This window comes from Pan troglodytes, chromosome 20 (genome assembly GCF_028858775.2).
Source record: "Pan troglodytes isolate AG18354 chromosome 20, NHGRI_mPanTro3-v2.0_pri, whole genome shotgun sequence".
NCBI lineage: Eukaryota > Metazoa > Chordata > Mammalia > Primates > Hominidae > Pan > Pan troglodytes.
In genome coordinates, this window is record NC_072418.2 from 60,089,668 (window position 1) to 60,115,461 (window position 25,794).

Genomic DNA, 25,794 nt, shown 5'->3' on the forward strand with positions numbered 1-25,794 from the left:
CAAGTGATCCTCCCATCCCAGCCTCCCAAAGTACTGGTATTACAGGTGTGAGCCACTGCAGTTGGCTCAACAGCAGATTTTCAATGTAGATGAAAAAGCCATCTATTGGAAGGAGATTCCATCTAGGATTTTTATAGCTAGAGAGAAGTCAATGCCTGGCCTCAAAGCTTCCAAGGACAGGATGATTCTCTTACATGAAACTAATGCAGCTGGTGACTGAGTTTAATCTAATGCTCACTTACCATTTAAAAAATTTTAAAGCCTCTAAGAATTATGCTGGCCAAATGCGGTGGCTCATGCCTCTAATCCCAGCAATTTGGGAAGCCAAGGTGGGCAGATCACTTGAGGTCAGGAGTTCCAGGCCAGCCTGGCCAACATGGTGAAACCCCATCTCTACTAAAAATACAAAAAAATTAGCCAGGCATGGTGGCCCGTGCCTGTAGTCCCAGATACTCAGGAGGCTGAGGCAAGACAATCACTTGAACCTCGGAGGTGGAAGCTGCAGTGAGCCGAGATCACACCACTGCACTCCAGCCTGGGTGACAGAGTGAGACTGTGTCTCAAAAAACAAACAAAGAAAAGAATTATGTTAAATCTACTCTATCTGTGCTCTATAAATGAAACAACAAAGCCTGGGTGATAGCACATTTGTCTACAGTATGGTTTTGATTATTTTAAGTCCACTGTTGAGAACTATTTCTCAGACAAAAAGAAAAAGATTCCCTTCAAAGCATTACTGCTCTTCAGATCCCAGGTGTTAAGCCAGCAAACACAATAAATAAATAAATAAATAAATAAATAAATAAATAAATAAATAACTGCTCATCAAACCTAAACACAAAAATAGAAAAATAATAAAAAAGCAAAAGACCACACAAAAACAAAATATCACTGCTCGTAGAAAATGTATCGGGTCACTCAAGAGCTGATGGATGAATCTTAATTTCAGTTGAAGAAAAAAACTCTGATGGAAATATACAAGGAGATGAATGTTGTTTGCATGCCTGCTAACACAACATCCATTCTGCAGACCGTGGGTCAAGAAGTAATTTTGACTTTCAAGTAGTGTTATCTAAGAAATACATTTCATAAAACCATTTCTCCCATAGATAGTGAATCCTCTGATGGATCGGGGCAAAGTCCATTGAAAACCTCCATGAAACAGTTCATCATTCTAAATGCCATTAAGAACATTTGTGATTCATGGGAAGAGGTCAAAATATCAGCATGAACAGGATTTGGAAGAAGTGGATTCCAACCCTCATGGATGACTTTGAGGGGTTCAAAAATTCAGTGGAGACCAGGCACGTGACTTATGCCTATAATCACAGCATTTTAGGACCTCAAGTGGGAGGATCGCTTGAGGCCAGGAGTTTGAGACCAGCCTGGCAACAGAGCGAGACTCCCATCTTTATTTTTAAAATATATATTAATAATTCAATGGAAGTAGTGACTGCAGATGTGGCAGAAATAGCAAGATAACTAGAATTGGAAGTGGAGCCTGAAGATGTGACTGAATTTTTGCAACCTGCTGGTAAAACTTGAACAGATGAAATTTTTTTTTAATTAAAAAAATGTTTTAAATGAAAGACCTCATGAGGCGGGCAGATCACGAGGTAAGGATATCAAGGCCATCCTGGCTAACACGGTGAAACGCCGTCTCTACTAAAAATATAAAAAATTGGCCGAGCGTGGTGGCGGGCGCCTGTAGTCCCAGCTATTAGGGAGGCCGAGGCAGGGGAATGGCGTGAACCCAGGAGGCGGAGCTTGCAGTGAGCCGAGATCACGCCACTGCACTCCAGCTTGGGCGACAGTGCTAGACTCCGTCTCAAAAAAAAAAAAAACTTGACCTGATGAGGAATTGCTTCTTATGGATAAGCAAATAAATTGTTTGTTTGTTTGTTTGTTTGTTTGTTTTTTGAGACTGAGTTTTGCTCTTGTTGCCCAGGCTGGAGTGCAATGGCGCGATCTCAGCTTACCGCAACCTCTGCCTCCCAGGTTCAAGCAATTCTCCTGCCTCAGCCTCCCAAGTAGCTGGGATTACAGGCATGCACCACCACGCCCGGCTAATTTTTTTTTTGTATTTTTAGTAGAGATGGGGTTTCTCCAGGTTGAGGCTGCTCTCGAACTCCTGACCTCAGGTGATCCGCCCACCTCGGCCTCCCAAAGTGCTGGGATTACAGGCGTGAGCCACCGCTCCCAGCCTTAAAGTGTTTTTTTTAAAGGTACTCAAATATGTCAATTTTATTGTTTCTCTGTGTGCACATTTATTTGCTACTGAAAATTGCAAAAGCAGTACATCATGGCTTCTTATTGCAATGCAAACTTTTGAAAACCGGAAAATCTATTATGCTCTAGCCAAACTATCCGACGTTTTCTTCCTTTTTTTTTTTTTTTTTTTTTTTTTTTTTTGACAGAATCTCGCTCTGTCACTCAGGCTGGAGTGCAATGGCGCGATCTTGGCTCACCGCAATCTCCATCTCCCAGGTTCAAGCGATTCTCCTGCCTCAGCCTCCCGAGTAGCTAGGATTAACAACGTGCGCCCACATACCCAGCTAATCTTTTGTATTTTTAGTAGAGACGGGGTTTCACCACGTTGGCCAGACTGGTCTCAAACTCCCGACCTCAGATGATCCACGCACCTCGGCCTCCCAAAGTGCTGGGATTACAGGTGTAAGCCACAGCACCGGCCTCCAATGTTTTCTTTACATTCTTTCCCCATAAGTCACTTTCCTTCAAATTTTTTTTCTTTTTGGAGACAAGGTCTCTCTTTGTCACCCAGGCTGGAGTGCAGCGGTGCAATCACAGCTCACTGCAGCCTCTACCTCCTGGATTCAAGCCATCCTCCCACCTCAGCTTCCCAAGTAGCTGGGACCACAGGCATGTGCCACTTCACCTGGCAAATTTTTTTGAAAAATTTTTTTGTAGAGATGGAGGCTCGCCATGTTGCGCAGGCTGGTCTTGAACTCTTAGCCTCAAGCAATACTCCTGCCACAGCCTCCCAAAATGCTGGGATTACATGCAATAGCCACTATGCCTGGCCTACTTCAAGTTCAAAAATTTAAACCAACCTTCATCCCAGTGTCTTCACAAATGCTCAGCAAAGAAAATTCCTAAGACGATTCAGGGACCTCTCACAACCTTACTGAGAGACGTTAATAAAGAACCTTAGTAACTTGACTCTCAACTCCACTACCAACCCTTCCCCTCTAGCAGAAGTTTCACCCCAACAACAGGATAGAAGAGAAACAATCTTCCAGGACATCAGAGATGGCTTGCCTTACAGGAGGAAATTAGTAAGAACATTGCTCTCTGTGGGGAAAGAAAGGATGGTAAAAATCGAGATACCTATTAATAGATTTTCTCAGCTTGAAACAGAACTGACACTAGGCTTAAGGGAGTGCAGAATGAATCAAGAAGTGAACCATTCAAATGTGGCTGCAGTTTCTGTGTGTATCACAGATGGGATCCTTCTGAGAATGCTAGAAAAGGGAATTATGACACAGAGCCAGTTCAGCCATAAACATTATTTTTGTACTTTTTCTTTCTTGCTGGTAATTTTTTCCTATTCTTTTGAGATGGAGTCTCACTCTGTTGCCCAGGCTGGAGTGCAGCGGCATGATCTTGGCTCACTGTAGCTTCCGGCTCCTGGGTTCAGGCAGTTCTCCTGCCTCAGCCTCCCAAGTACCTGGGATTAGAGGCGCCCACCACTACGCCTGGCTAATTTTTATATTTTGAGTAGAGATGTGGTTTCACCATATTGGCCAAGCTGGTCTTGAACTCCTGACTTCCAGTGATCCACCCGCCTCGGCCTCCCAAAGTGCCGGGATTACAGGTGTGAGCCACCACGCCCAGCCTTCTTGCTGGTAATTTTTTATATAGTGGGTTAAGAAAGCTACTCTATGCTAGGATAGACTATCACAATATTTTTGATATCTTTTTCTGTGATATCTTTTTCTCACACATTTTCCTTCCTACAATGACACTGGTAACTTATAAGGAATCTGTGTAGTTTGAATGTATTTGAATAATTTCAATATACCTTAGTGCTACTCTTTGATTTAATCCCTAAAGCACCAATAGGTCCTAAATATTCTCATGTGTTTTAGAAGCCTGAAGTCAGTGAGAAAAACCCACAGAGAGCAATGTTTTTACTAATTTCCTCCTGTAAGTCTAGCCACCTCTGATGTTCTGGAAGATTGTTTCTTTTCTATCCTGTTGCTGGGGTGAACCTTCTGCTAGAGAGGAAGGGTTGGTAGTGGAGTTGAGAGTCAAGTTACTAAGGTTCTTTAGTAACATCTCACAGTAGAGAGTATGAGAGGCCCCTGAATTGTCTTAGGAATTTTCTTCAGTGAGCATTTGCGAAGACTCGGATGAAGGTTAGGTTAAACTTTTGTCATGGGTCCATTGGCAGGCTAGTCACAAGTGCCTCCTGGATCTTTGGGTCCTGGCGGAAAACGATGCCAGACTCTCAAATTGCCACAAGGTAGCCTGGAAAGAACGCCACAGTCCAGAAGGAGCCTCGAAAGTGGTTTCGTGAGGTGGAATTTACTCCTGGTGAAGATGCTGTGAACGCTGTTTAAACTACAACAGAGGATTTACAATATTGACGCCCGTAGTTAAGAAAGCAGTGGCAGGGTTTGAGAGGATTGGCTCCAATTTTGAAAGAAGTTCTATTATGGGTAAAATGCTATCAAACAACATCTCATGTTCCAGAGAAATCTTTCGTGGAAGGAAGCGTCAGTTAATGTGGTAAATTTCATTGTTGGTTTAAGAAATTGTTACAACCACTTCAATATTCAGCAACCACCACCCTTATCAGCCAGCAGCCAATGACATCGAGGCAAGACTCCTCACCAGCAAAAAAGATTATGACTCCCTGAAGGCTAAGATCATTATTAGTATTTTTAGCAATAAAGTATTTTTATATAATTTCTTTTTAAAAAATAATGGAGCTTCAAATAAGGGCATCAAGTATTTTTTCTTTTAATAGATGGGGTTTTGCCATGTTGTCCAGGCTGAGCTCAAGCAATCCACCTGCCTCGGCCTCCCAAAGTGCTGGGATTACAGGCGTGAGTCACCGCACCCAGCCAGCATCAAGTGTTTTAAAATTAAAGTATGTGCCTTGTTTCCTAGACATAACACCATTTTACACTTTATTAGACTACAGTGTAGTGTAGTGTAAATGTAACTTCTTTTTTTTTTTTTTTTTTTTTTTTTTTTTGAGAGGGAGTCTCGCTCGGCCGCCCAGGCTGGAGTGCAGTGGCGCGATCTTGGCTCACTGCAAGCTCCGCCTCCCAGGTTCACGCCATTCTCCTGCCTCAGCCTCCCGAGTAGCTGGGACTACAGGCACCTGCTACCATGCCCAGCTAATTTTTTTTTTTTTTTTTTTTTTAGCAGAGACGGGGTTTCTCCACGTTAGCCAGGATGGTCTCGATCTCCTGACCTTGCGATCTGCCCGCCTCCGCCTCCCAAAGTGCTGGTATTACAGGCATGAGCCACCGCGCCCGGCCATAACTTTTTTTTAAATAGAGACAGGATCTCCCTATATTGCCCAGGTTGACCTCACAACTCCTGGTCTCAAGTGATCCTCCCCCTTCCATGTCCTAAAGTAATGGGATTATAGGCATGAGCCACCACACCCAGCCAATGTAACTTTATATTCACAAGGAAACAAAACCATTTTTGTGACTCACTTTATAGCAATATTTGCTTTATTGTGGTGGTCTGCAACCCAATCCACAATATCTTTGAGGTATGGCTGTACTTTCTAAGTGTTTCCTGAGTCAGCCTACTTTTTCTCCATTTTTTGGTCATTATTCTATCCATTTTTTTTGTTTTGTTTTGCTGTTGTTTGGAAACAAGAACTTGCTGTGTCGCCCAGGCTGGAGTGCAGTAGCACGATCATAGCTCACTGCAGCCTCACCATCCCTGTGTTCAAACCATTCTCCTGCCTCAGGCTCCTGAGTTGCTGAGACTACAGATGCACACTACCACACCTGGCTCATTTTTTAAAAATTGTTTGTAGAGATGGGGTCTCATCATGTTGCCCAGGCTGATCTGGAACTCCTGGCCTCAAGCAATCCTTCTGCCTCAGCCTTCTGAGTAGCCCTGATCAATCCATTGTTGAAGAATACATGGATGTTACTTTGCAGTCTGTCATCCTGAATTTGTGTTCACTTGACATTGCCTAATTATTAGTTTCAGCTTACCCACCTTTTGTCACTAACACGCAGAAGAGACTGTGGCCTTCTTACTGTATCATATCAGGAAGCATCTCACATTGGTTTGTGCCATTACTGGTGCAGTGACTTTCAGCCACTTGGTTAAGGTGGAGTTGGCCATATTTCTCTGCTGTAAAATTACTGATTTTCCTTTTGTAATTAATAAGTGTGTGTGAGTAGATTCTTTGAGATGAAGTATATATCTTGTTCTTCCTTGAACTTAAAGGTTTTTTTTTAAGTGAAAGCAAATTTGTTAAGAAAGTAAAGGAATAAAAGAACAGCTACTCCATAGGCAGAGCAGTGTCACTTTAAGGTTACGACGTCAAGTGATTTTTGTACAAATCAATAATTACTGTGATGATTGAAAAAAGATTATTACCAAGTTTATTTTCATTGTCTCAAGGTCTTCTGAACTCTGGATCTAGGCTGTGTCAACAGGGTAGTGTGGTACCCCCTGTACCCGTCTCTGCCTCCTACAGTCCTTTTCATTTATTTTGTTTTTTTATAATAGAGGCAGAGTCTTGCTATATGTTGTCCAGGCTGGTTTCAAACTCCTGAGTGAGCTCAAGCAATCTTCCTGCCTTGGCCTCCCAACGTAGTGGGATTACAAGTGTGAGCCACCACATCTGGCCAAGTCCTTTACCATCTTCAGAAGGCTTAGCTTGCAGTTTCAGCAGAAGGATAGACTCCCAGGAAGACTGTGAGACAGATTTGGGGCCCAGTTGATATTATCAAGTACACTGAATTTGACTGTGTTCACCACGTTCTGGCTTCAGAGAAATGGGAGTCACTAGTGAAGTTGGTGCCATTTTGTGTATCTTCTGCACCTAAGGAGTAAAAAAGATAGAGGAAAGAATGTAAGAGGTCAGCTTATATTCACAAACATGGACGTCAGCCTTTTCCCACCTTTTCTTTTTTTTTTTTTTTAGTCGGAGTCTCACTTTGTCGCCCAGGCTGGAGTGCAGTGGCGCGATCTCGGCTCACTGCAAGCTCCACCTCCTGGGTTCACGCCATTCTCCTGCCTCAGCCTCCCGAGTAGCTGGGACTACAGACGCCCGCCACCGCGCCCGGCTAATTTTTTGTAGTTTTAGTAGAGACGGGGTTTCACCGTGTTAGCCAGGATGGTCTCGATCTCCTGACCTCGTGATCCGCCCACCTCGGCCTCCCAAAGTGCTGGGATTACAGGCATGAGCCTCCATGCCCAGCCCCCACCTTTTCAATCCAATATGGAACCTACTACCTCCTGGGAAAGCCATGCCCCCGCTGCCCCTGGCAGACCACACCTGAGGATTCATTCCTCCTCTCACTCAATCACACCTTCAACAGAAGTGTATTGAGCGTTTCCTTTGTACCAGGCACTAGGGATACAACAGTGAATTTGTATCCATGGGGTTGCTGGAATCCAGTTGGAAAGTGGGCAGTGGATTCTTCAGAAGGTCCATAGGCCTGGGAAGAGTCTTTGGGGACTGTGAGCAACCCCATGGTACCGTGGAGCACTTGAGTGGGGATATCCTCCACCTCCCAGGAGGAGCTGTCGGCTCCACCATGACGAAGCACTGGACATCCAAGGGCTCCGCTTGTGAACCACATTGGAAACAACAGGCTAGTTACCTTGCAGTCCCTCAGGAATCTTGCCCTGCTCTTCTTGTTCTAAGGACGCCACAGGTTCCCTTTTTCTCTGGAGAAGTAATCTAGATCTTCGATTTTGGAACCAAATCTAAGTGGTAAGACAAAGAAACTTAATTTAAACAAAGAATGTTGTGTAAAACTCATGATTGCTTTCTTCTCTTTTTTCTTCTCTGTTTTTTGAGACAGCGGTCTCTCTCAGAGTAGCTAGTGCCGCAGCTGTGCATCATCACCTTAGGCTAACTTTTAAACTTTTTGTAGAGACGAGGTTTCACCACGTGGCCCAGGCTGATCTTGAACTTCTGGGCACAACCAATCCTCCCAAGTAGCTGGGACTAGAGGCACACTTGACTGTGCCCAACCCAAGATATATATATATATACTTTTTTTTTTAATACGGAGTCTCACTCGGTCACCCAGGCTGGAGTGCAGTGGCACAATCTTGGCTCACTGCAACCTCCACCTCCCAGGTTCAAGCAATTCTCCTGCCCCGGCTGCCAAGCAGCTGGGATTATAGGCGCCCACCACCATACCCGGCTAATTTTTGTATTTTTAGTAGAGATGGAATTTCACCATATTGGCCAGGCTGGTCTTGAACTCTCGACCTCAGGTGATCCGCCCGCCTCAGCCTCCCAAAGTGCTGGCATTACAGGCGTGAGCCACCGTGCCCAGCCCAACATTATTAACATTTTATGACATTTGTGAGAGTCTATAAGGCCTAAAGAAAACACCCAAAATTCTGAAACTCACACCCAGTCCCTTTGTGATAGGTTTTAGATCCTGAAAGTTCACAGGTCCACCTCATTACAATACTGGTGTTTCTCTAAAGTGACATGCTACATTGCAGCTCTTCCTTCTGCCTGAAATTTTTTTTTCTATCTCTTTTTCTTCCCCTCAGAAATGCCCATTTTACTTCCAAGTCCCAGAATAGAGAATGTCTAGGAAAACATTCTTCATCCCACAAGACAAACTTAATTTCTGTTCCTTCTTTGTGCCCATAGATTGTACATATAGGCATGTAAAACTTATGCATATATACTCACATAATTTGAAATAGCAGTTCATATATACTTATATGCACACACTCACAAAAACCCCTCACCTTCCAGCAGCTACTATATTTTTGAGACAAAATCTCACTGTATCACCCAGGCTGGAGGGCAGTGGTGCGATCACAGTTCACTGCAGCCTCAACCTCCTGGGCTCAAGTGATCCTCCTGCCTCAGCCTCTCGCGTAACTGGGACCACAGCCATGTGCCAGCACACCCAGCTAACTTTGAATTTTTTTCATAGAGTTGTGGTCTCCCTGTTCCTCCTGCCTCAGCCTCTAAAACTGCTGGGATTCCAGACATGAGCTGCCGTACCTGGCCACAACTCTTTTTATTTTGAGACAGAGTTTCGCCCTTGTTGCCCAGGCTGAATTGCAGTGGCGTGATCTCGGCTCACTGCAACCTCCGCCTCCCGGGTTCAAGCAATTCTCCTGCCTCAGCCTCTGGAGTAGCTGGGATTACAAGCATGCACCACCATGCCCAGCTAAATTTTTGTATTTTTAGTAGAGACGGGGTTTCTCCATGTTGGTCAGGCTGGTCTCGAACTCCCGACCTCAGGTGATCCACCCGCCTTGGCCTCCCAAAGTGCTGGGATTACAGGTGTGAGCCACTGTGCCCAGCCACAACTCTTAATAGTGTGAAAATGGCAGTTAAGTTTCAACATTGGTTTTGGAGGAGACAAACATTCAAACCATAGCAATCACTACCTAGTACAGTACCTAGCACATAGTAGATGCTCCGAATAATGCAAAATGAAAGAAGGAGAGAATGAAAAATGAACATGAGATGAGGAAAGTAAAAGGAAAGAACCATCAGAACTACTAATGTGCATTCATGTCCTGCTTACAGGAGGGAGCACTGGTTTAAACACACACACACCCTACACAGCAGTCTGACAATTTTATTCCATTTCAAGATGTGTCAGGAATGAATCCTCAGACAGACTGGTACATTTCTCTGAGCTAAATGTTAAATGTCTAAAGTGGACCTCATAATTTTTTTTTTCAAGACGGAGTCTTGCTCTTCACCCAGGCTGGAGTGCAGTGGTGCAATCTCTACTCACTGCAACCTCCACCTCCCAGATTCAAGTGATTCTCCTCCCTCAGCCTGCCAAGTAGCTGGGACAACAGGCGTGAGCCACCGTGCCCGGTTAATTTTTGTATTTTTGTAGAGATGGGGTTTCACCATGTTGGCCAGGCTGGTCTTCAACTCCTGACCTCAGGTGATCTGCCCACCTCAGCCTCCCAAAGTGCTGGCATTACAGACGTGAGCCACCGCACCCAGCCTGGACCTCATAACTCTAACCTCAGGGCATAATTAGAAGATCTGAAGGATACAGTAGACATAAAGACTTCAGTCAAATAGGCCGGGCACGGTGGCTCAGCCCTGTAATCCCAGCACTTTGGGAAGCCAAGGAGGGTGGATCACCTGAGGCCAGGAGTTCAAGATCAGCCTGGGCAACATGGCGAAACCCTGTCTCTACTAAAAATACAAAAACTATTAGCCAGGCATGGTGGCACACACCTGTAATCCTAGCTACTCAGGCAGCCGAAGCACAAAAACCGCTTGAACCTAGGAGGTCGAGGTGGCAGTGAGGCAAGATTTCGCCGCTGCACTCCAGCTTGGGTAATAGAGTGAGACCCCATCTCAGAAAAAAAAAAAAAAAGGCTTTAGCCAAATGCCTGGCTTATATGCAATGTTAACTAATATTCACTCACTCAACAACTTCTCATTGGGTGTCACATGCCACGCACTGTTCAGGGCCCAAGGAATACAACATTGCTCAAGACAGACAGAAAATACCAGAAGGGGATGTGACATTGAGTCCTGTGGGCACCTGGGGGTAGAAGCCAGCAGACAGGGAACAGCTGTGAAAGACCCTGAAATGTGCCCAGCATGATGAGGAACTGCCTGAGGCCCATGTGGCTTCCCTTCCTGTATACCTAGATCCCTAGGAGATGGGACAACCACCTTCTTATCACTCACCTGGACTCTTGACTCTGGAACACCGATTTCTTTAGCAAGTTCTTCTCTGGAATCAATCCCAGGATATGGGTTTTTCATAAATGCCTTGATGAGAGTGTGTAACTGAGAGGCGCTGTAGGTGGTACGACACCGTCTGGCTTCTCTACCTAGGGAAGGCATGGAAAGATGGAGGGGGGCGGTCAAGGAATATTGCAAGGGTCCGTTCACATATTCAAACACAGAACCCAAACTTGTCACTCTCCCTCCAATTTCGATCCCACTGACTCCTCCTGAGAGGATCTTGTCCCAGGTTCCCTCCAGGTGGAAGGTTCTAGAGGAGACACAGGATGATATGTCTGGGCTTCTGGACTCCAGTAGAAAGAAAGTAGGCAAGAGGCCGGGCGCAGTGGCTCACGCCTGTAATGCCAGCACTTTGAGAGACTGAGAGGGGGCAGATCACAAGGTCAGGAGTTCAAGAGCAGCCTGACCAATACGGTGAAACCTCGTCTCTACTAAAAGTACAAAAATTAGCTGGGCATAGTGGCGCGCACCTGTAAATCCCAGCTACTTGGGAGGCTGAGGCGGAAGAATTGCTTGAACCTGGGAGGCAGAGGTTGTAGTGAGCCAAGATCAAGCCACTGCACTCCAGCCTGGGTGACAGAGTGAGACTCCATCAAAATAAATAAATAAGAAAGCCTGGGAAGAGGGCAGGGGAGAACTTCTAGGGTACGATGAACCCTTTGCCACCATAAGACCCTGAACAGGAGGTCATCAGGGAGGAGACATTCTTTTTTCAAAGTCGCAGTTGGCTCCGCCGTAGAGAAGCTCTGCTGGGGAACAGAACTAAGAGGGTTATTTACTTGGAAACTCCACACCAGGTTGATCTTGCCCCTGGCTCTGGCTTGATTCTAAAGTCTCAGCTTCTGGTCTTTTCTGGAATCCGTGCCTAGCTCTTCGATTCTGAAACCAAATCTAAGTGAGGAAAAGAAAAGGAGAGAATTACGTGTTAATGTCATTTAAGCTGCATCACTGCCTGTTCCCAAAGTGAGCAATTCTTATTGGGCCTAGGCCCAGGATTGTTACCTACTTCTGTCACATTCTACCAAGTCCTTTTTTTTCTTTTTTGAGATGGAGTCTCACTTTGTGGCCCAGGCTGGAGTGCAGTGGCGTGATCTCGGCTCACTGCAACCTCCACCTCCTGAGTTCAAGTATTCTCCTGCCTCAGACTCCCAAGGAGCTGGGATTATAGGTGTGTGCCATCATGCCTGGCTAGTTTTTGTATTTTCAGTAGAGATGGGGTTTCTCCATGTTGGTCAGGCTGGTCTAGAACTCCTGACCTCAGGTGATCCACCCACCTCAGCTTCCCAAAGTGCTGGGATTATAAGCATGACCTACCACGCCCAGCCCATCTACCAACTCTTTGGTCAAGACTTGGCATTCACACCCAGGGCAACATTGTGTGACAACATAATCTCTACTAAAAACAAAAAAGTAAAAAAAAAAAAAAAAAAAAAAAAAAAAAAAAATTAGCCGGCCAGGTGCAGTGGCTCATGCCTGTAATCCCAGCACCTTGGGAGGCCGAAGCGGCAGATCACGAGGTCAGGAGTTCAAGACCAGCCTGGCCAACATAGTGAACCTCAGTCTTTACTAAAAATACAAAAAAAAATTAGCTGGTCTTGGCGGCAGGTGCCTGTAGTCCCAGCTACTTGGGAGGCTGAGGCAGAAGAATCACTTGAACTTGGGAGGCGGGGGTTTCAGTGAGCCAAGATCACACCACTGCACTCCAGCTTGGACGACACAGAGACACTCTGTCTCAAAATTTAAAAAAATTAGCTGTGGTGGCACACGCCTATAGTCCCAGCTATCTGGGAAGCTGAGGGAGGGTTGCTTGAGACCGGGATTTCAAGGCTTCAGTGAGCCTTGATTGTGCCCCTGCACTCCAGCCTGGGTGAGACAGTGAGACCCTGACTCAAAAAGATGAAAACAAAAATAAAAATAAAAGATTGGGCATTCAGCATCTTCACAATCTGCTGCCAACATGATTTGCTCTAATTATTAATATTTAATTGGTAAATAGCTGCTACAATTATTACATGTTTAAAAGCCAGCTCAAGTATCTCCTTCTCTGAAGGTACGCCTACACGCGTTCTCTCACCTCCTGTGAGCTCGCTCATCCTCAGTATCCACATCTGTGAAGTGAGGCTAAGACCAACACCTTCGTGGGTTCATTGAGGGTCAGTTGAGATACTCCCCACCAAGCCCTCAGCACATGGGTACATAGTATGGGCTCCGTTAATGGTTCTCTCTCCTGCCTTTCTACTTCCAGTCCTGGAAATATTGAACTTTAACTTACCTGGATTCTGGACTCTTCTGTATTGATTTCTAAAGCAAGTTTTTGTTTGGTAGCATAACCTGGGTAAGGCTTTTGATTGAAGGTATTGATGAGGATTTTCAACTGTTCTTCTGTGAATTTTGTGCGACAGCGCCTATGATTTGTTTTTACCATCTCTGTAGGAAGATTACAAAAGAAGAAGCATGTAATAGGTTAATTTATATACTCAAACTTCAGGTTCAAGCTAGTCTCTCACTTCCTCTTCCCAAATCCACTGGAATCCACTCCAGGAGAACTACCCTCATACAAGTATGGAGCTCTTGAACACACAATGGCGATTTTTCAACTTCTTTAGCTCATCTGAATGCCATACTAAGAAGTCAGGGATCCTCTGTTTTGAAAAACCATTAAAAACCATTGTGAGCCGGGCCTGGTGGTTCACGCCTGTAATCCCAGCACTTTAGGAGGTCAAGGTGGTCAGATCATGAGGTCAGGAGTTCGAGACCAGCCTGGCCAATATGATGAAACTCCATCTGTACTAAAAATACAAAAAATTAGCCAGTCGTGGTGGCGGGTGCCTGTAATCCCAGCTACTCAGGAGGTGGAGGCAGCAGAATCGCTTGAACCTGGGAGGCGGAGGTTGCAGTGAGCCGAGATCGTGCCATTGCACTCCAGCCTGGGTAACAGAGTGAGACTCTATCTCAAAAAAAAAAAAAAAAAAAAAAACTGGGCACGGTGGCTCACACCTGTAATCCCAGCACTTTGGGAGGCCAAGGCGGGCGGATCACAAGGTCAGGAGATCAAGACCATCCTGGCTAACATGATGAAACCCCGTCTCTACTAAAAATACAAAAAATTAGCCGGGCGCAGTGGCGGGCGCCTGTAGTCCCAGCTACTCCGGAGGCTGAGGCAGGAGAATGGCGTGAACCCGGGAGGCGGAGCTTGCAGTGAGCCGAGATTGCGCCACTGCACTCCAGCCTGGGTGACAGAGCGAGACTCCGTCTCAAAAAAAAACAAAATGAAGTAAAATAAAAAATAAATAAAAATAAGAATATGTATGTCATGAAAATGCCAATAATTTTTTTAAAAAAACAATGTGTTCTGTTCATATGGATTAGAAACAATCTAAGTCAATAATGCATGCGATATGTCATTGTAGTGATGAAACCATAGAAACGAAGAGTTTCTGATACAAGGACCATTTCAACCCCTTTCAGTTTTTCAGGTCAAAATTCCTTGGTATTTTATTTTTATTGGCATATATTTTATTTTTATTATTTTTATTTTTTCAGGCAGGATCTCACTCTGTTGCCCAGGATGGAGCGCAGTGGCGCAATCATGGCACACTGCAGCTTTCACCTCCACAGGCTCAGGTGATCCTCCTACCTCAGCCTCCTGAGTAGCTGGGACTACAGGTGCACACCCCCACACCCAGCTAATTTTTCTACTTTTTGATAGAGTTTCGCCACGTTGTGCAGGCTGGTCTCAAACTCCTGGGCTCAAGCGATTCCCCAGCCTTGGCCTCCCAAAGTGCTGAGATTACAGATATGAGCCACCACCCCTGGCCGGAGCATTTTTTTTTACTTTGACCTCCATTGCTCAATAGCAATAACAGGCAAACAGTATCCGTTTCCAAGGTATTTTTAAAAACACCACAGGAAGGACAAAATTAACTGGGAAAAGAATTTCATACTTTCAGTAGAATTTTCCAATAGGAAAAAAAATACCACATCACATAATTTTCTGGATAGGACATCTCCTTGAAATAACCAAATCTGGAAAGCATTTTGGAAGATACCATTTCGTAACAGAATTAGACTTAGTGAATTGAGATAAGAAGAAACTTTACTAGAGATGCTAGAAGTTCAGTTAAAAGACCAACAGCTTTTTTGTTTGATCTTTGAATGCTTGCCCTTGTCTTCAGTTTCACACACCTGGTCCATTGTTTTGTTTTTTGTTTTTTGTTTTTTGAGATGGAGTTTCACTCTTGTTGCCCAGGCTGGAGTGCAATGGTGCAGTCTCGGCTCACTGCAACCTCCACCTCCCAGATTCAAGTGATTCTCCTGCCTCAGCCTCCGAAGTAGCTGGGGTTACAGGCACGTGCTGCCACGCCTGGCTAATTTTTTGTATTTTTAGTAGAGACAGGGTTTCACCACGTTGGCCAGACTGGTCTCGAACTCCTGACCTCGTGATCCACCCCCCCCCCTTGGCCTACCACAGTGCTGGGATTACGGGTGTGAGCCACTGCACCTGGCCCGTGGCCCACTGTATTTCACTGAAGGGGGAAGTTTCAACTTTTACAAGCTCAATGAATTGGCTCATACAATCCACCTTTGACATTACCCATCATTCCTCTTGAACCTTGACCTCATCATACGCGACATTCCATACCTTGACCTCATCTCCTTGACCTCATCATACGCGACATTCCACTTGGCTTTATATGTTGCAATGTGTACTCCTGCCATGATATCTAACTTCCATCTGACCCCCAACCCGGCCAACTTCTTCCTTCTCCAGAGTTTTCACTTGCTCCCCCGTCTACCTACAAGGCTCTTCACACGATGATGGATGAGATCACCTTGCTCATGTCTCAGCTTGCACACCATCTTCTCAGAGTCCCTCCCTGACCCTCCGGTCTAAGGCGGTCCACACCCCATGCTATGACCTCTCACTTTACCACCATGCTTAGCTAAGTTTTTGATGTTTTGTAGAGATGGCCTTTCCCTAGGTTGCCCAGGCTGTATGAGACTCCTGGCCTCCCCATACAATCCTCCCACCTCAGCCACCCCAAGTGCTGGAATTACAGGAAAGAGTCACATCCTCCCTCTTTTTTTTTTCTTTGAGACAGAGTCTCACTCTGTTCCCCAGGCTAGAGTTCAGTGGCACAATATCGGCTCACTGCAGCCTCAGCCTCCTGGGTTCAAGTGATTCCCCTGCCTCAGACTCCTGAGTAGCTGGGATTACAGGCACCTGCCACCATGCCTGGCTAATTTTTGTATTTTTAGTGGAGACGTGGTTTTGCCACGTAGGCCAGGCTGGTCTGGATGATCCACCCACCTCAGCCTCCCAAAGTGCTGGGATTACAGGTGTGAGCCACCATGCCTGGCCAATTTCTTAAACTTTTTTAAAGGGTAGTTGTCACATGGAGTCTGAAAACATATCAATGAACTTTTCTTACTGCGTTATGTTAAAATACATTTTTGTCTTACATTTTTTTCAAGTTTCCAACACATTATCTTACATTTTGAATGGCTCTTTTACCTATCGATGATTTTGTAGCCTCTTGCATTGATCATTTAAAATAACAGTTTAGACTGGGCGTAGGTGGCTCACACCTGTAATCCCATCACCTTGAGAGGCCAGGACAGGTGGGTTCCTTGAGTCCAGGAGTTCAAGACTATCCTGGGCAACATAGTGAGACACCATCTAACTCATTCTACAAGGCCAGTATTACTCTGATACTCAAAAGCAGGCAAATAGACACATCAAAAAAGGACAATATCCCTAATGAACATTGATGCAAAAATCCTCAACAAAATACTAGCAAACTGAATTCAACAGTAAAAAGATAATTCCTCATGACCACATGGGATTTATCCCACGGATGCAAGGATGCCTCTGTACCCCATACATATATACACTTACTATGCACCCACAAAAATTCAAAATAATTGGCCGGGCACAGTGGCTCACGCCTGTAATCCCAGCACTTTGGGAGGCCGAAGCAGGCAGATCACCTGAGGTCAGGAGTTCGAGACCAGCCTGACCAACTTGGAGAAACCCCGTCTCTACTAAAAATACAAAATTAGCCAGGCATGGTGGTGCATACCTGTAATCCCAGCAACTTGGGAGGCTGAGGCGGGAGAATCGCTTGAACCCGGGAGGCAGAGGTTGCAGTGAGCCGAGATTGCACCATTGCACTCCAGCCTGGGCAACAGGAGTGAAACTCCGTCTCAAAAAAAAAATTTAAAAATAATTTTTTTAAAAAAGGCTAGATGACTGTAGGATTTTGGTGGAAACAAAAATTTTTTTAAAGATAAAAAATATTTCAAAATAATAAAAATGTGAAAGGCTAGTTTTATGCTAGCAATTCAAATAATTACATACATCCTTCTTTTCCAGACAAGCATCCTATTCCAGTATGAAGCACAGGGTTTGATGCATATGTCCCTTTGTGTTACACAGGATATTAAAAAGGTGTAATCAAGGGTTAAAGTTTAATAAAATCAATAATTGTTACTGCTTAAGGACATTCCTAAGTGAAACCACTTTTTGTTCTTGCACTGAAAGTATGAGGGTAACCACAGTAACTACCAGTACAATTTGGTTATACTGGTTTGATGCCCTCTGAGGTACCAGCAGATTTACCCATCATTGTTTTTGTATCATCAGTGCAAAAGAAAAATGTCTTAGTATAATTAGGAAAATTGTGTCAACCTTACAATTCCTGGAAAGGGCTCTGGAGCTCCACCGACCATACTTTGAAAACAAGTGCCCTAAAATAAATCTTCTATTCTTCCGTATATTTGTAAGTAACACCACCCCTTTCAAAAGACCACTTCATAAGATTTACATAGACCTGCCCTGATACCTTGAGAAATTGATCCTCTCTGCTTTTGTAATTAACCTCAGAAAGCCACTCCTAAATCCATTTTGCTTTTCCTCAACTTCTACATTTCTGGAGTAGGAAAAAAAAAATATATATATATATATATTCATTCTTTTGACTGAATTCTAATTTCTAACACTTTACCTTCTCCACACAACAAACATTCACTTCCAGAAATGGCTAGGTAAGTCCTAGTAGAATTAACCAGAATATTTTCATCTAATTTTTCAAGTGTTAAAAAATTATTAACGCCTATTAAAAGCCAGACCCTGGCCGGGCACGGTGGCTCACGCCTGTAATCCCAGCACTTTGGGAGGCCAAGGCGGGCAGATCACGATGTCAGGAGATCGAGACCATCCTGGCTAACACAGTGAAACCCCGCCTCTACTAAAAATGCAAAAAATTAGCCAGGCGTGGTGGCGGGCGTCTGTAGTCCCAGCTACTCGGGAGGCTGAGGCAGGAGAATGGCATGAACCCGGGAGGCAGAGCTTGCAGTGAGCCGAGATCCCGCCACTGCACTCCAGCCTGGGTGACAGAGTGAGACTCCTCTCAAAAAAAAAAAAAAAAAAAAAAAGCCAGACCCTATTCTAGGCACCATAAACAAAACAGTTAAGATATCTTTGATCTTTAAGGAGCTGAAAGATATCAAGCAAACAAGCAAAAGATGTAGTGTATCAGATGATGAGTATTTCCATGGCAAAGAAGACTCAAGTGGCAAGAGTAGAGAGTGCAGGGGTGAGGTCACAGTTTTAAGTGCAATAGTGAGGGATGGGCTCACTGAGAAAGTATAACATGAACAAAGGCTTGAGGCACATTAGAGAGTGAGTAATGCTGACGTTTGAGAGACATTGCAGGAGGTGGGGAGAGGCCCTGGGCTGGGACACTGCCTGTCCTATTTGACATAAGGCAAGGAGGCCAGAACATCTGAAAAAAAAGAATAAAAGGGAAGCAGACGAGGTCACAGACCATACCGGGTGCCACGTTATCTAGGGCACGATAGGGCCAGGTGCCTTTTTGTTGAAGGTTTTGAGCAGATAAGTGACATAATTTAATTTATGTATGTATGTATGTATGTATTTTTGAGATGGAGTCTCGCTCTCTGGCCCAGGCTGAGGTACATGGCATGATCACGGCTCACTGCAACATTCACCTCCTGGGTTCAAGCAATTCTCCTGCCTCAGCCTCCCGAGTAGCTGGGACTACAGGCGCCCACCACCACGCCTGGTTAATTTTTGTATTTTTAGTAGAGACAGGGTTTCACCATGTTAGCCAGGCTGGTCTTGAACTCCTGACCTCGTGATCTGCCCACCTCGGCCTCCCAAAGTGCTGGGATTACAGGCGTGAGCCACGGCGCCCGGCCGCCATAATTTAATTAACAGTTTAACAACATCACATGAGGTACAGCGTTGAGAATAGGTTGGTGGAAGCAGGGAGATCAGTTAGGAGAAGACTGCAATAATCTCATGCAATGGACCAATAATCTAATGAGATGGACCAAGAAATGGTCAGATTCCTTAAATATTTGAATGTTAAAGCCATCAGAATGTCCAGCCTGACTATGTTATGAGGGAAAAAATGGAGTCAGGGGTGTTTTCTAGATATGAGGCATGACCTGGCACCTCCTGAGCTGGAGAAAACAGTGCGAGGAATAGTTTAGATATGAACATAGGGAATTCAGTTTTTGGAACACATTGAGTCTGAGATGCCTGTTAGAGACAAGTAGGCAATTAGATGAAGTCCAAAGTTCAGGAGAAGAGTTCAAACATTCTGTAGAGAGAAATCAGGAAAGTGCTTTCCAGATCTGGAATCCTTGATTCCAAGGATATTTTGAGCTCTGAACTTTGTGACGTGTCCCATAGTTGCTCTGTTTTAGCATCTGTCTCCCTCTCCTTTTTTTCTTTTCCACTCCTTCCTCCCCTCTTCCTTCCTGAAGCTCAAATATGTCTTATTTAGTTCTTGAATATCTGTACCTTTCTGAAATTCCCAATGCTCAAATGCACTGAAAACAGCCTATTTTCATAATATCACATCAGAGAAACCGGTTTTCCCCTATCCAGATACAGTTAAAGTTTAAAAATGGAACTCTCACAACTTCTGACAAGACCACTAGGTTTTTAGCCCTACTTTTTCCCCAAACCAACAAAAGCTCAGTCAAGCACAAGGGAACTTACTGTGTGAATAGGTGTCTTCGGCCATGCTGGAAGAGAGTCCTGAAGGCTGAGCCACTGTCTGGGAGACAAGTCACTCTGCACAGAGACTGGGTTTTATATGCGCAGCCAGGTGGTCCCGCCCACTTTTTTAAACCATTTACATAAATCTCTAGCTCCACCCTTAGTAATTGTATCACTCCTTAATCTAAAAAGGACTAGATAGGACCCCTTTCCATCAATTGATATTTAATAATTTACACCAGTGTATAAATTATTACCAACCCCTACACCTAAGCCATCACAAGAAGAACATTTCGGCCCATGCCAACTCACATACACAGAGTCATGCTCCGTGGCTCCCCCAGCCCCCTTGTGGGAAAAAAATTCCTCCCAAATCACTGGAACCTGAACAGGGAGACAAGCTTGCAATAGTTGCCAATTTTTAAAAAAAGAATATTTTTGAGTACTGTTTTGCTTACACATATTTTTCAATGCTTATTATATACGTATAGTCTTTTGTAAATGGGGTTTTTATGCTCTCCACCTATCTTTTGACATCGTGGCCTCTCCTTATAAATTAAAAGTGTTATTTCTAATTAGTATCACGTAAGAGTGAGGCTAGTGAGACAGGAACAAAATTTAAGGGGGTGCTAAAAATTCTGTGATCAAGATAAATAGTATTTCAAAGCAATATATATTTTAAGTAATGTAAAAAGTCCATCTTAACAAAACATAAAAATTGAAAATAAAAAGAAGATCCCACCCTGCACATGCACGACCCTGCAAGTTATGCAAGTGAGGGTACCTGCGCATTGAAAAAAGATGTCTCACCATTGACCAGTCATTGATCAGTCATTGATCAGTCTTGAGGGAAGCTGGCTGGTGGCTGTCACTTTTTATAGCTGTAATCTACAATAGTGCAGGATAAAAGGGAAAATTTTATTACATGTCTATATTTGTGTAATTTTTTAAATGTTATTAAGAGCACATAAAGAAGTGATATGAATTTCATTTATTGATATATTTGACTATCCATAAATAAAATTTGGCCAGATATCAAGCCATTTTGGAGAAACAATTTCGAACCAGGAAAATGACATGAAATAACATTTAACAGGAAAATTTTACACTTTATTTAATTAAAACAATGATAAATTGTTTTTCTTTTCTGTATATGACATTTCATCACAATATTTTTTCACCAAATTTGTCTGGAAATCTAGAGCAGAATTTTCTGCTGTTTGTTTATATTGATGTTTATATTTTGATGTAAATTATATGTACATCTACTTGAACATTAGATATTACAATTATAAATGTGCTTTAAATTAATTGACACAATATTGAATATTCATTATAATTATAATATATTATCATTAAATATATATTAATATATAATATTAATAATATAATCTTGATATACCATATAACAGATATATTACATTATATTATATTTACTCCAGTTAAATATTATATTTACTTTTTAGCTTTATTGAGGTACAGTTGACAAAAATGATATATATTTAAATATACAATTTGAATTTTGATATACACATATAATTGAATCCCAGATTCAATTACCATAATCAAATCAAGCTGATTGACGTATTTACCACCTCAAATCACACCCTTTGTGTGTGTGTACATATATATTACATTATATTATATTTACTCCAATTAAATATTGTATTTACTTTTCAGCTTTATTGAGGTACAGTTGACAAAAATGATATAAATGATATATATTTTAAATATACAGTTTGAATTTTGAAATACACAAAAGATATAATTACCATAACCAAATCAAGCTGATTGATGTATTTACCACCTCAAATCACACCCTTTGTGTGTGTGTACATATATATTACATTATATTATATTTACTCCAATTAAATATTGTATTTACTTTTTAGCTTTATTGAGGTACAGTTGACAAAAATGATATAAATGATATATATTTTAAATATACAGTTTGAATTTTGAAATACACAAAAGATATAATTACCATAATCAAATCAAGCTGATTGATGTATTTACCAACTCAAATCACACCCTTTGTGTGTGTGTACATATATATTACATTATATTATATTTACTCCAATTAAATATTGTATTTACTTTTTAGCTTTATTGAGGTACAGTTGACAAAAATGATATGATATATATTGTAAATATACAGTTTGAATTTTGAAATACACAAAAGATATAATTACCATAATCAAATCAAGCTGATTGATGTATTTACCACCTCAAATCACACCCTTTGTGTGTGTGCATATATGTTACATTATATTATATTTACTCCAATTAAATATTCTATTTACTTTTTTTTTTTTTTTTGAGACAGTGTTTCACTCTTGTTGCCCAGGCTGAAGTGCAGTGGGGTGATCTCAGGTCACTGCAACCTCTGCCTCCCAGATTCAAGTGATTCTCCTGCCTCAGGATCCTGAGTAGCTGGTATTACAGGCATCTGCCACCACGTCTGGCTAATTTTTTGTATTTTTAGTAGAGATGGGGTTTCACCATATTGGCCAGGCTGGTCTCGAACTACTGACCTCGGGTGATCCACCTGCCTCGGCCTCCCAAAGTGCTAGGATTACAGGTGTGAGCCACTGCCCTGGGCCTTGTATTTACTTTTTAGCTTTATTGAGGTACAGTTGACAAAAAAGATACATATTTTAAATATACAATTTGAATTTTGATATACACATATAATATGATATGGTTACCATAATCAAATCAAGCTGATTGATGTATTAACCACCTCAAATTATACCCTTTGTGTGTTTGTGTGTGCGGTCAGAACACTTTTTTAAAAAATATCCTTTTCTCCCCCATGCAGCAGAACACTTAAGATCTATCCTTGTCGCAAAAAATAAAAATCTATCCTCTTAGCAAATGTCAAGTAGTATTGTTTTTTCATTTCTGAACATCCCATTTAAAATTTTTTTTTCTAATTTGTTAACTATGTCACATAATGTCACAGTGTACATGTCAAATAACGTCACTATGTACCTTAAATCCCCAAAACTTATTTATCTTGCAAAACCGAAAATTTGTACTTCTTAACCAACATTTCCCCATTTCCCCTTCACTCAAGCCCCCGGCAACCACCATTTTACTCTCTGCTTCTATTTTTGATCCAACCTCACCGTTTGTGTCCACGCTCCTTAATTTTCTTGGTCATGAGACCACGAGCTTAGATAACACCTTAGACAATGAGACCAGTGACCCTGACCTGTTTCAGTTTAGTTATTTAAAATATTTTTCTTTCTTTTTTAAATTGTATTTATTTGTTTATTTATTTATTTGTTTTGAGAGGGTCTTGCTCTGTCGCCCAGGCTGGAATGCAGTGGTGCAACCATGGCTCACTGCAGCCTCCGACTCCTGGGCTCAAGCGATCTTACCCCCTAGGGCTCCAAAAGTGCTCTGAGAGTAAATGCATGAGCTACCATGCCCAGCCATCAAATTTTCAATCATTATAAATCTTAGAGCTGGAAATAATATCTCATTGTTTTATTTTTAATTTGAGCGCTAGCGTGCTTGAACACTTTTAATCAAATGTATTTGCCATATTTTATTTTTCTTTTATTAGCTTTCAGATTCTTTGCTTCTTTCTTAGGTAGAACATTTCTTTGAGACTTAAATATTATGCTGCATTTGTCCTATGTCCTGCAAGTGTTTTCTTAATTCAGTATTTTAAAATAATATTTTGTTTTTATGTTTTTTGTATCTTTATAGCATTCTTCTAAATTGGATCTATGTTTATTTTAATTGTCTAGTCAAAGTACTGACAAAGAGGAGTGAACTTCCTGAAAACGGAGAGCAAGATGTGATGCCTTTTAGTAATGTTTACCAAAAGACACAGGATTCCATTTCCAATTCCATATCGAGAACCTTTAAAATTGTACATAAAAATGCAGGTGAAGTCGTGGAGAAGGGAGGCCAACAGTGCACACAGGTAGTGCCTCTGGGGAAGAATCAGAAGTCATCCTGCATCCTAAATTCCTGATCTGACCTTTCTGCAGGGCGAGTATCTGACCTGTGCTACACCATCAGCAACACAAAGAAAACTTGATGAGCTTTTATTTCCTTTTATTTGTATGTTTCACTCCAGTTTTCAATTCCGTGCCCTGAAAAGCCCGGATATCATCACCGGTACCTCTTTTAAGCTTCACCTCTCTGTGCGGCTCCGCAAGTATGTTGGTCTCCCTGGGAGAGTGGGGCCTGCAACCTGCTGGGCGCAGGCGCCTTGAGCTGCCACGTCTGCCCTTTTACTGGCTTGGGTGCAGGCAAGGGAAATGCGTCCTCGGGCCGGGGGGCGCGAGCGGGGGTCCGGGGGCGCGAGCGGGGGTCCGGGGGCGCGAGCGGGGGTCCGGGGGCGCGAGCGGGGGTCCGGGGGCGTGAGCGGGGGGGCGGGGCGCGCGAGGGGGCGGGGCGCGCCGGGCTCGTCCTCTCCGCGGCGCTCAGTGGCAGCAGGGAGGGCCGGTGAGATGCCAGAGCAAGGTAGGGTCCTGTATTTGGGGACCGCTGACGTTTGGGTCCCCCTCCCGCGGCTGTTAGCGCTGCGTGGCCCGAGACCTGCGGTCGGGCGGGGATTAAGGCTGCTTTCCGGAGGGCCCCGGCCGCGTGGTCGCCCTGCCAGAGCGGTGGATGTCAGGCAGTGCTGGGAGGCGTTGCTCTCCGGGTTCGCTTCTCTCCTGTTGTCCTAACTCTGCATCTCTCCCGGGTGAATCACAGAGCTGTAAACTAAAAATCAAATTCTAAGCTCCCAGCCAACTGAATGGACCCCTCCTCTCAGCTAAGAGCATGGCAAACTTAACCGGAAACACTAGTTCGGCCGTGATAGGAAGGAGATGGGACATGCCTCATTTTACCTTCCTCTCTTTGAAATTCAGGCACAGGTCGGGCGCGGTGGCTCATGCCTGTAATCCCAGCACTTTCGGAGGCCGAGGTGGGTGGATCACCTGAGGTCAGGAGTTCGAGACCAGCCTGGTCAACATGGTGAAACCCCGTCTCTACTAAAAATACAAAAATTAGCCGCGTGTGGTGGCGGGCGCCTGTATCCCAGCTACTCAGGAGGCTGAGGCAGGAGAATTGCTTTAACCTGGGAGGTGGAGGTTGCAGTGAGCCGAGATCGCGCCACTGCCACTCCAGCCTCGGCACCAGAGCAAGACTCCGTCTCAAAAAAAAAAAAAAAAAAGGGAATTCAGGCACAGCTGACCAGTATTAACATTAAAATAATTTTTTTTTAGTATCTTCATGCTAAAGGGGTAAGTAGAAATTGCATGTAGCCTCCCATCAGTTTATTCCAAATAGCAAACATTTACCAAGCCCTGAGTTATTAACTATGTATTTTCTTTTTGTAAACCTTACAATTGAGCAGGCAAGTAATAACATTATCTCCATATTTTTAATGTGAGGAAACTGAGGCCCAGGAAGACGTGTAATTTGCCCAATATCAGGTATTCAGTATATTGGAGATTTGAAGGACAAGTTATTTATTTTGAAAAATGTATACCTTTTCCAAAGTTCCAACAATAATTCAATGAACACTTTTATTTTGCCCCAGAATTGCCAATGATGTTATGTCCTATAAGGAGGCACCTAAGTATACACTTTGTCCATTTGGGAGATTTGAATTTTGACTACTTGGTTAAGATGGTATCTACTAGATCTCTCCACTCTTTCTTCTTTGTAATTAATAAGTAATCTGTGGGTCAATTCTTTGCAATGTCTGAATAATATTAAGTCCCCCCACTTCAGCCTCTAGTTTTAGCCTCTGTTGATGATTCTTCCCCGAATCTGTGATCACTGCTTGTGGGGATTCTATCTC

At 43.3% G+C, this 25,794-nt stretch overlaps 1 protein-coding gene across 1 annotated transcript; it reads right to left on the reverse strand.

The window, feature by feature from the left end:
* Window positions 1–5,688: 5,688 nt before the first annotated feature.
* DUXA (double homeobox A) lies at window positions 5,689–20,060 on the reverse strand. The gene is made up of 6 exons (XM_524417.7): window positions 19,980–20,060; window positions 13,218–13,372; window positions 11,725–11,836; window positions 10,886–11,031; window positions 7,836–7,941; window positions 5,689–7,051 (listed from the first exon to the last, which is right to left on the reverse strand). Exons 1-6 carry the CDS (start codon window positions 20,002–20,004, stop codon window positions 6,981–6,983), a joined length of 615 nt encoding a protein of 204 aa, XP_524417.2. The 5' UTR covers window positions 20,005–20,060; the 3' UTR covers window positions 5,689–6,980.
* Between the last annotated feature and the right edge of the window lie 5,734 nt (window positions 20,061–25,794).

Bases quoted from the DNA above. Each gene is read 5' to 3' on its own strand.
- DUXA (XM_524417.7), bottom strand. From the start codon at position 20,004: ATGGCCGAAGACACCTATTCACACA. The intron at 11,032-11,724 runs GTAAATAACCCT...TGCCTTCCCTAG, and splicing joins ACCTGGTGTGGAGTTTCCAA to GTAGAGAAGCCAGACGGTGT. The intron at 7,052-7,835 runs GTAACTAGCCTG...TTTACTCCTTAG, and splicing joins GATTCCTGAGGGACTGCAAG to GTGCAGAAGATACACAAAAT.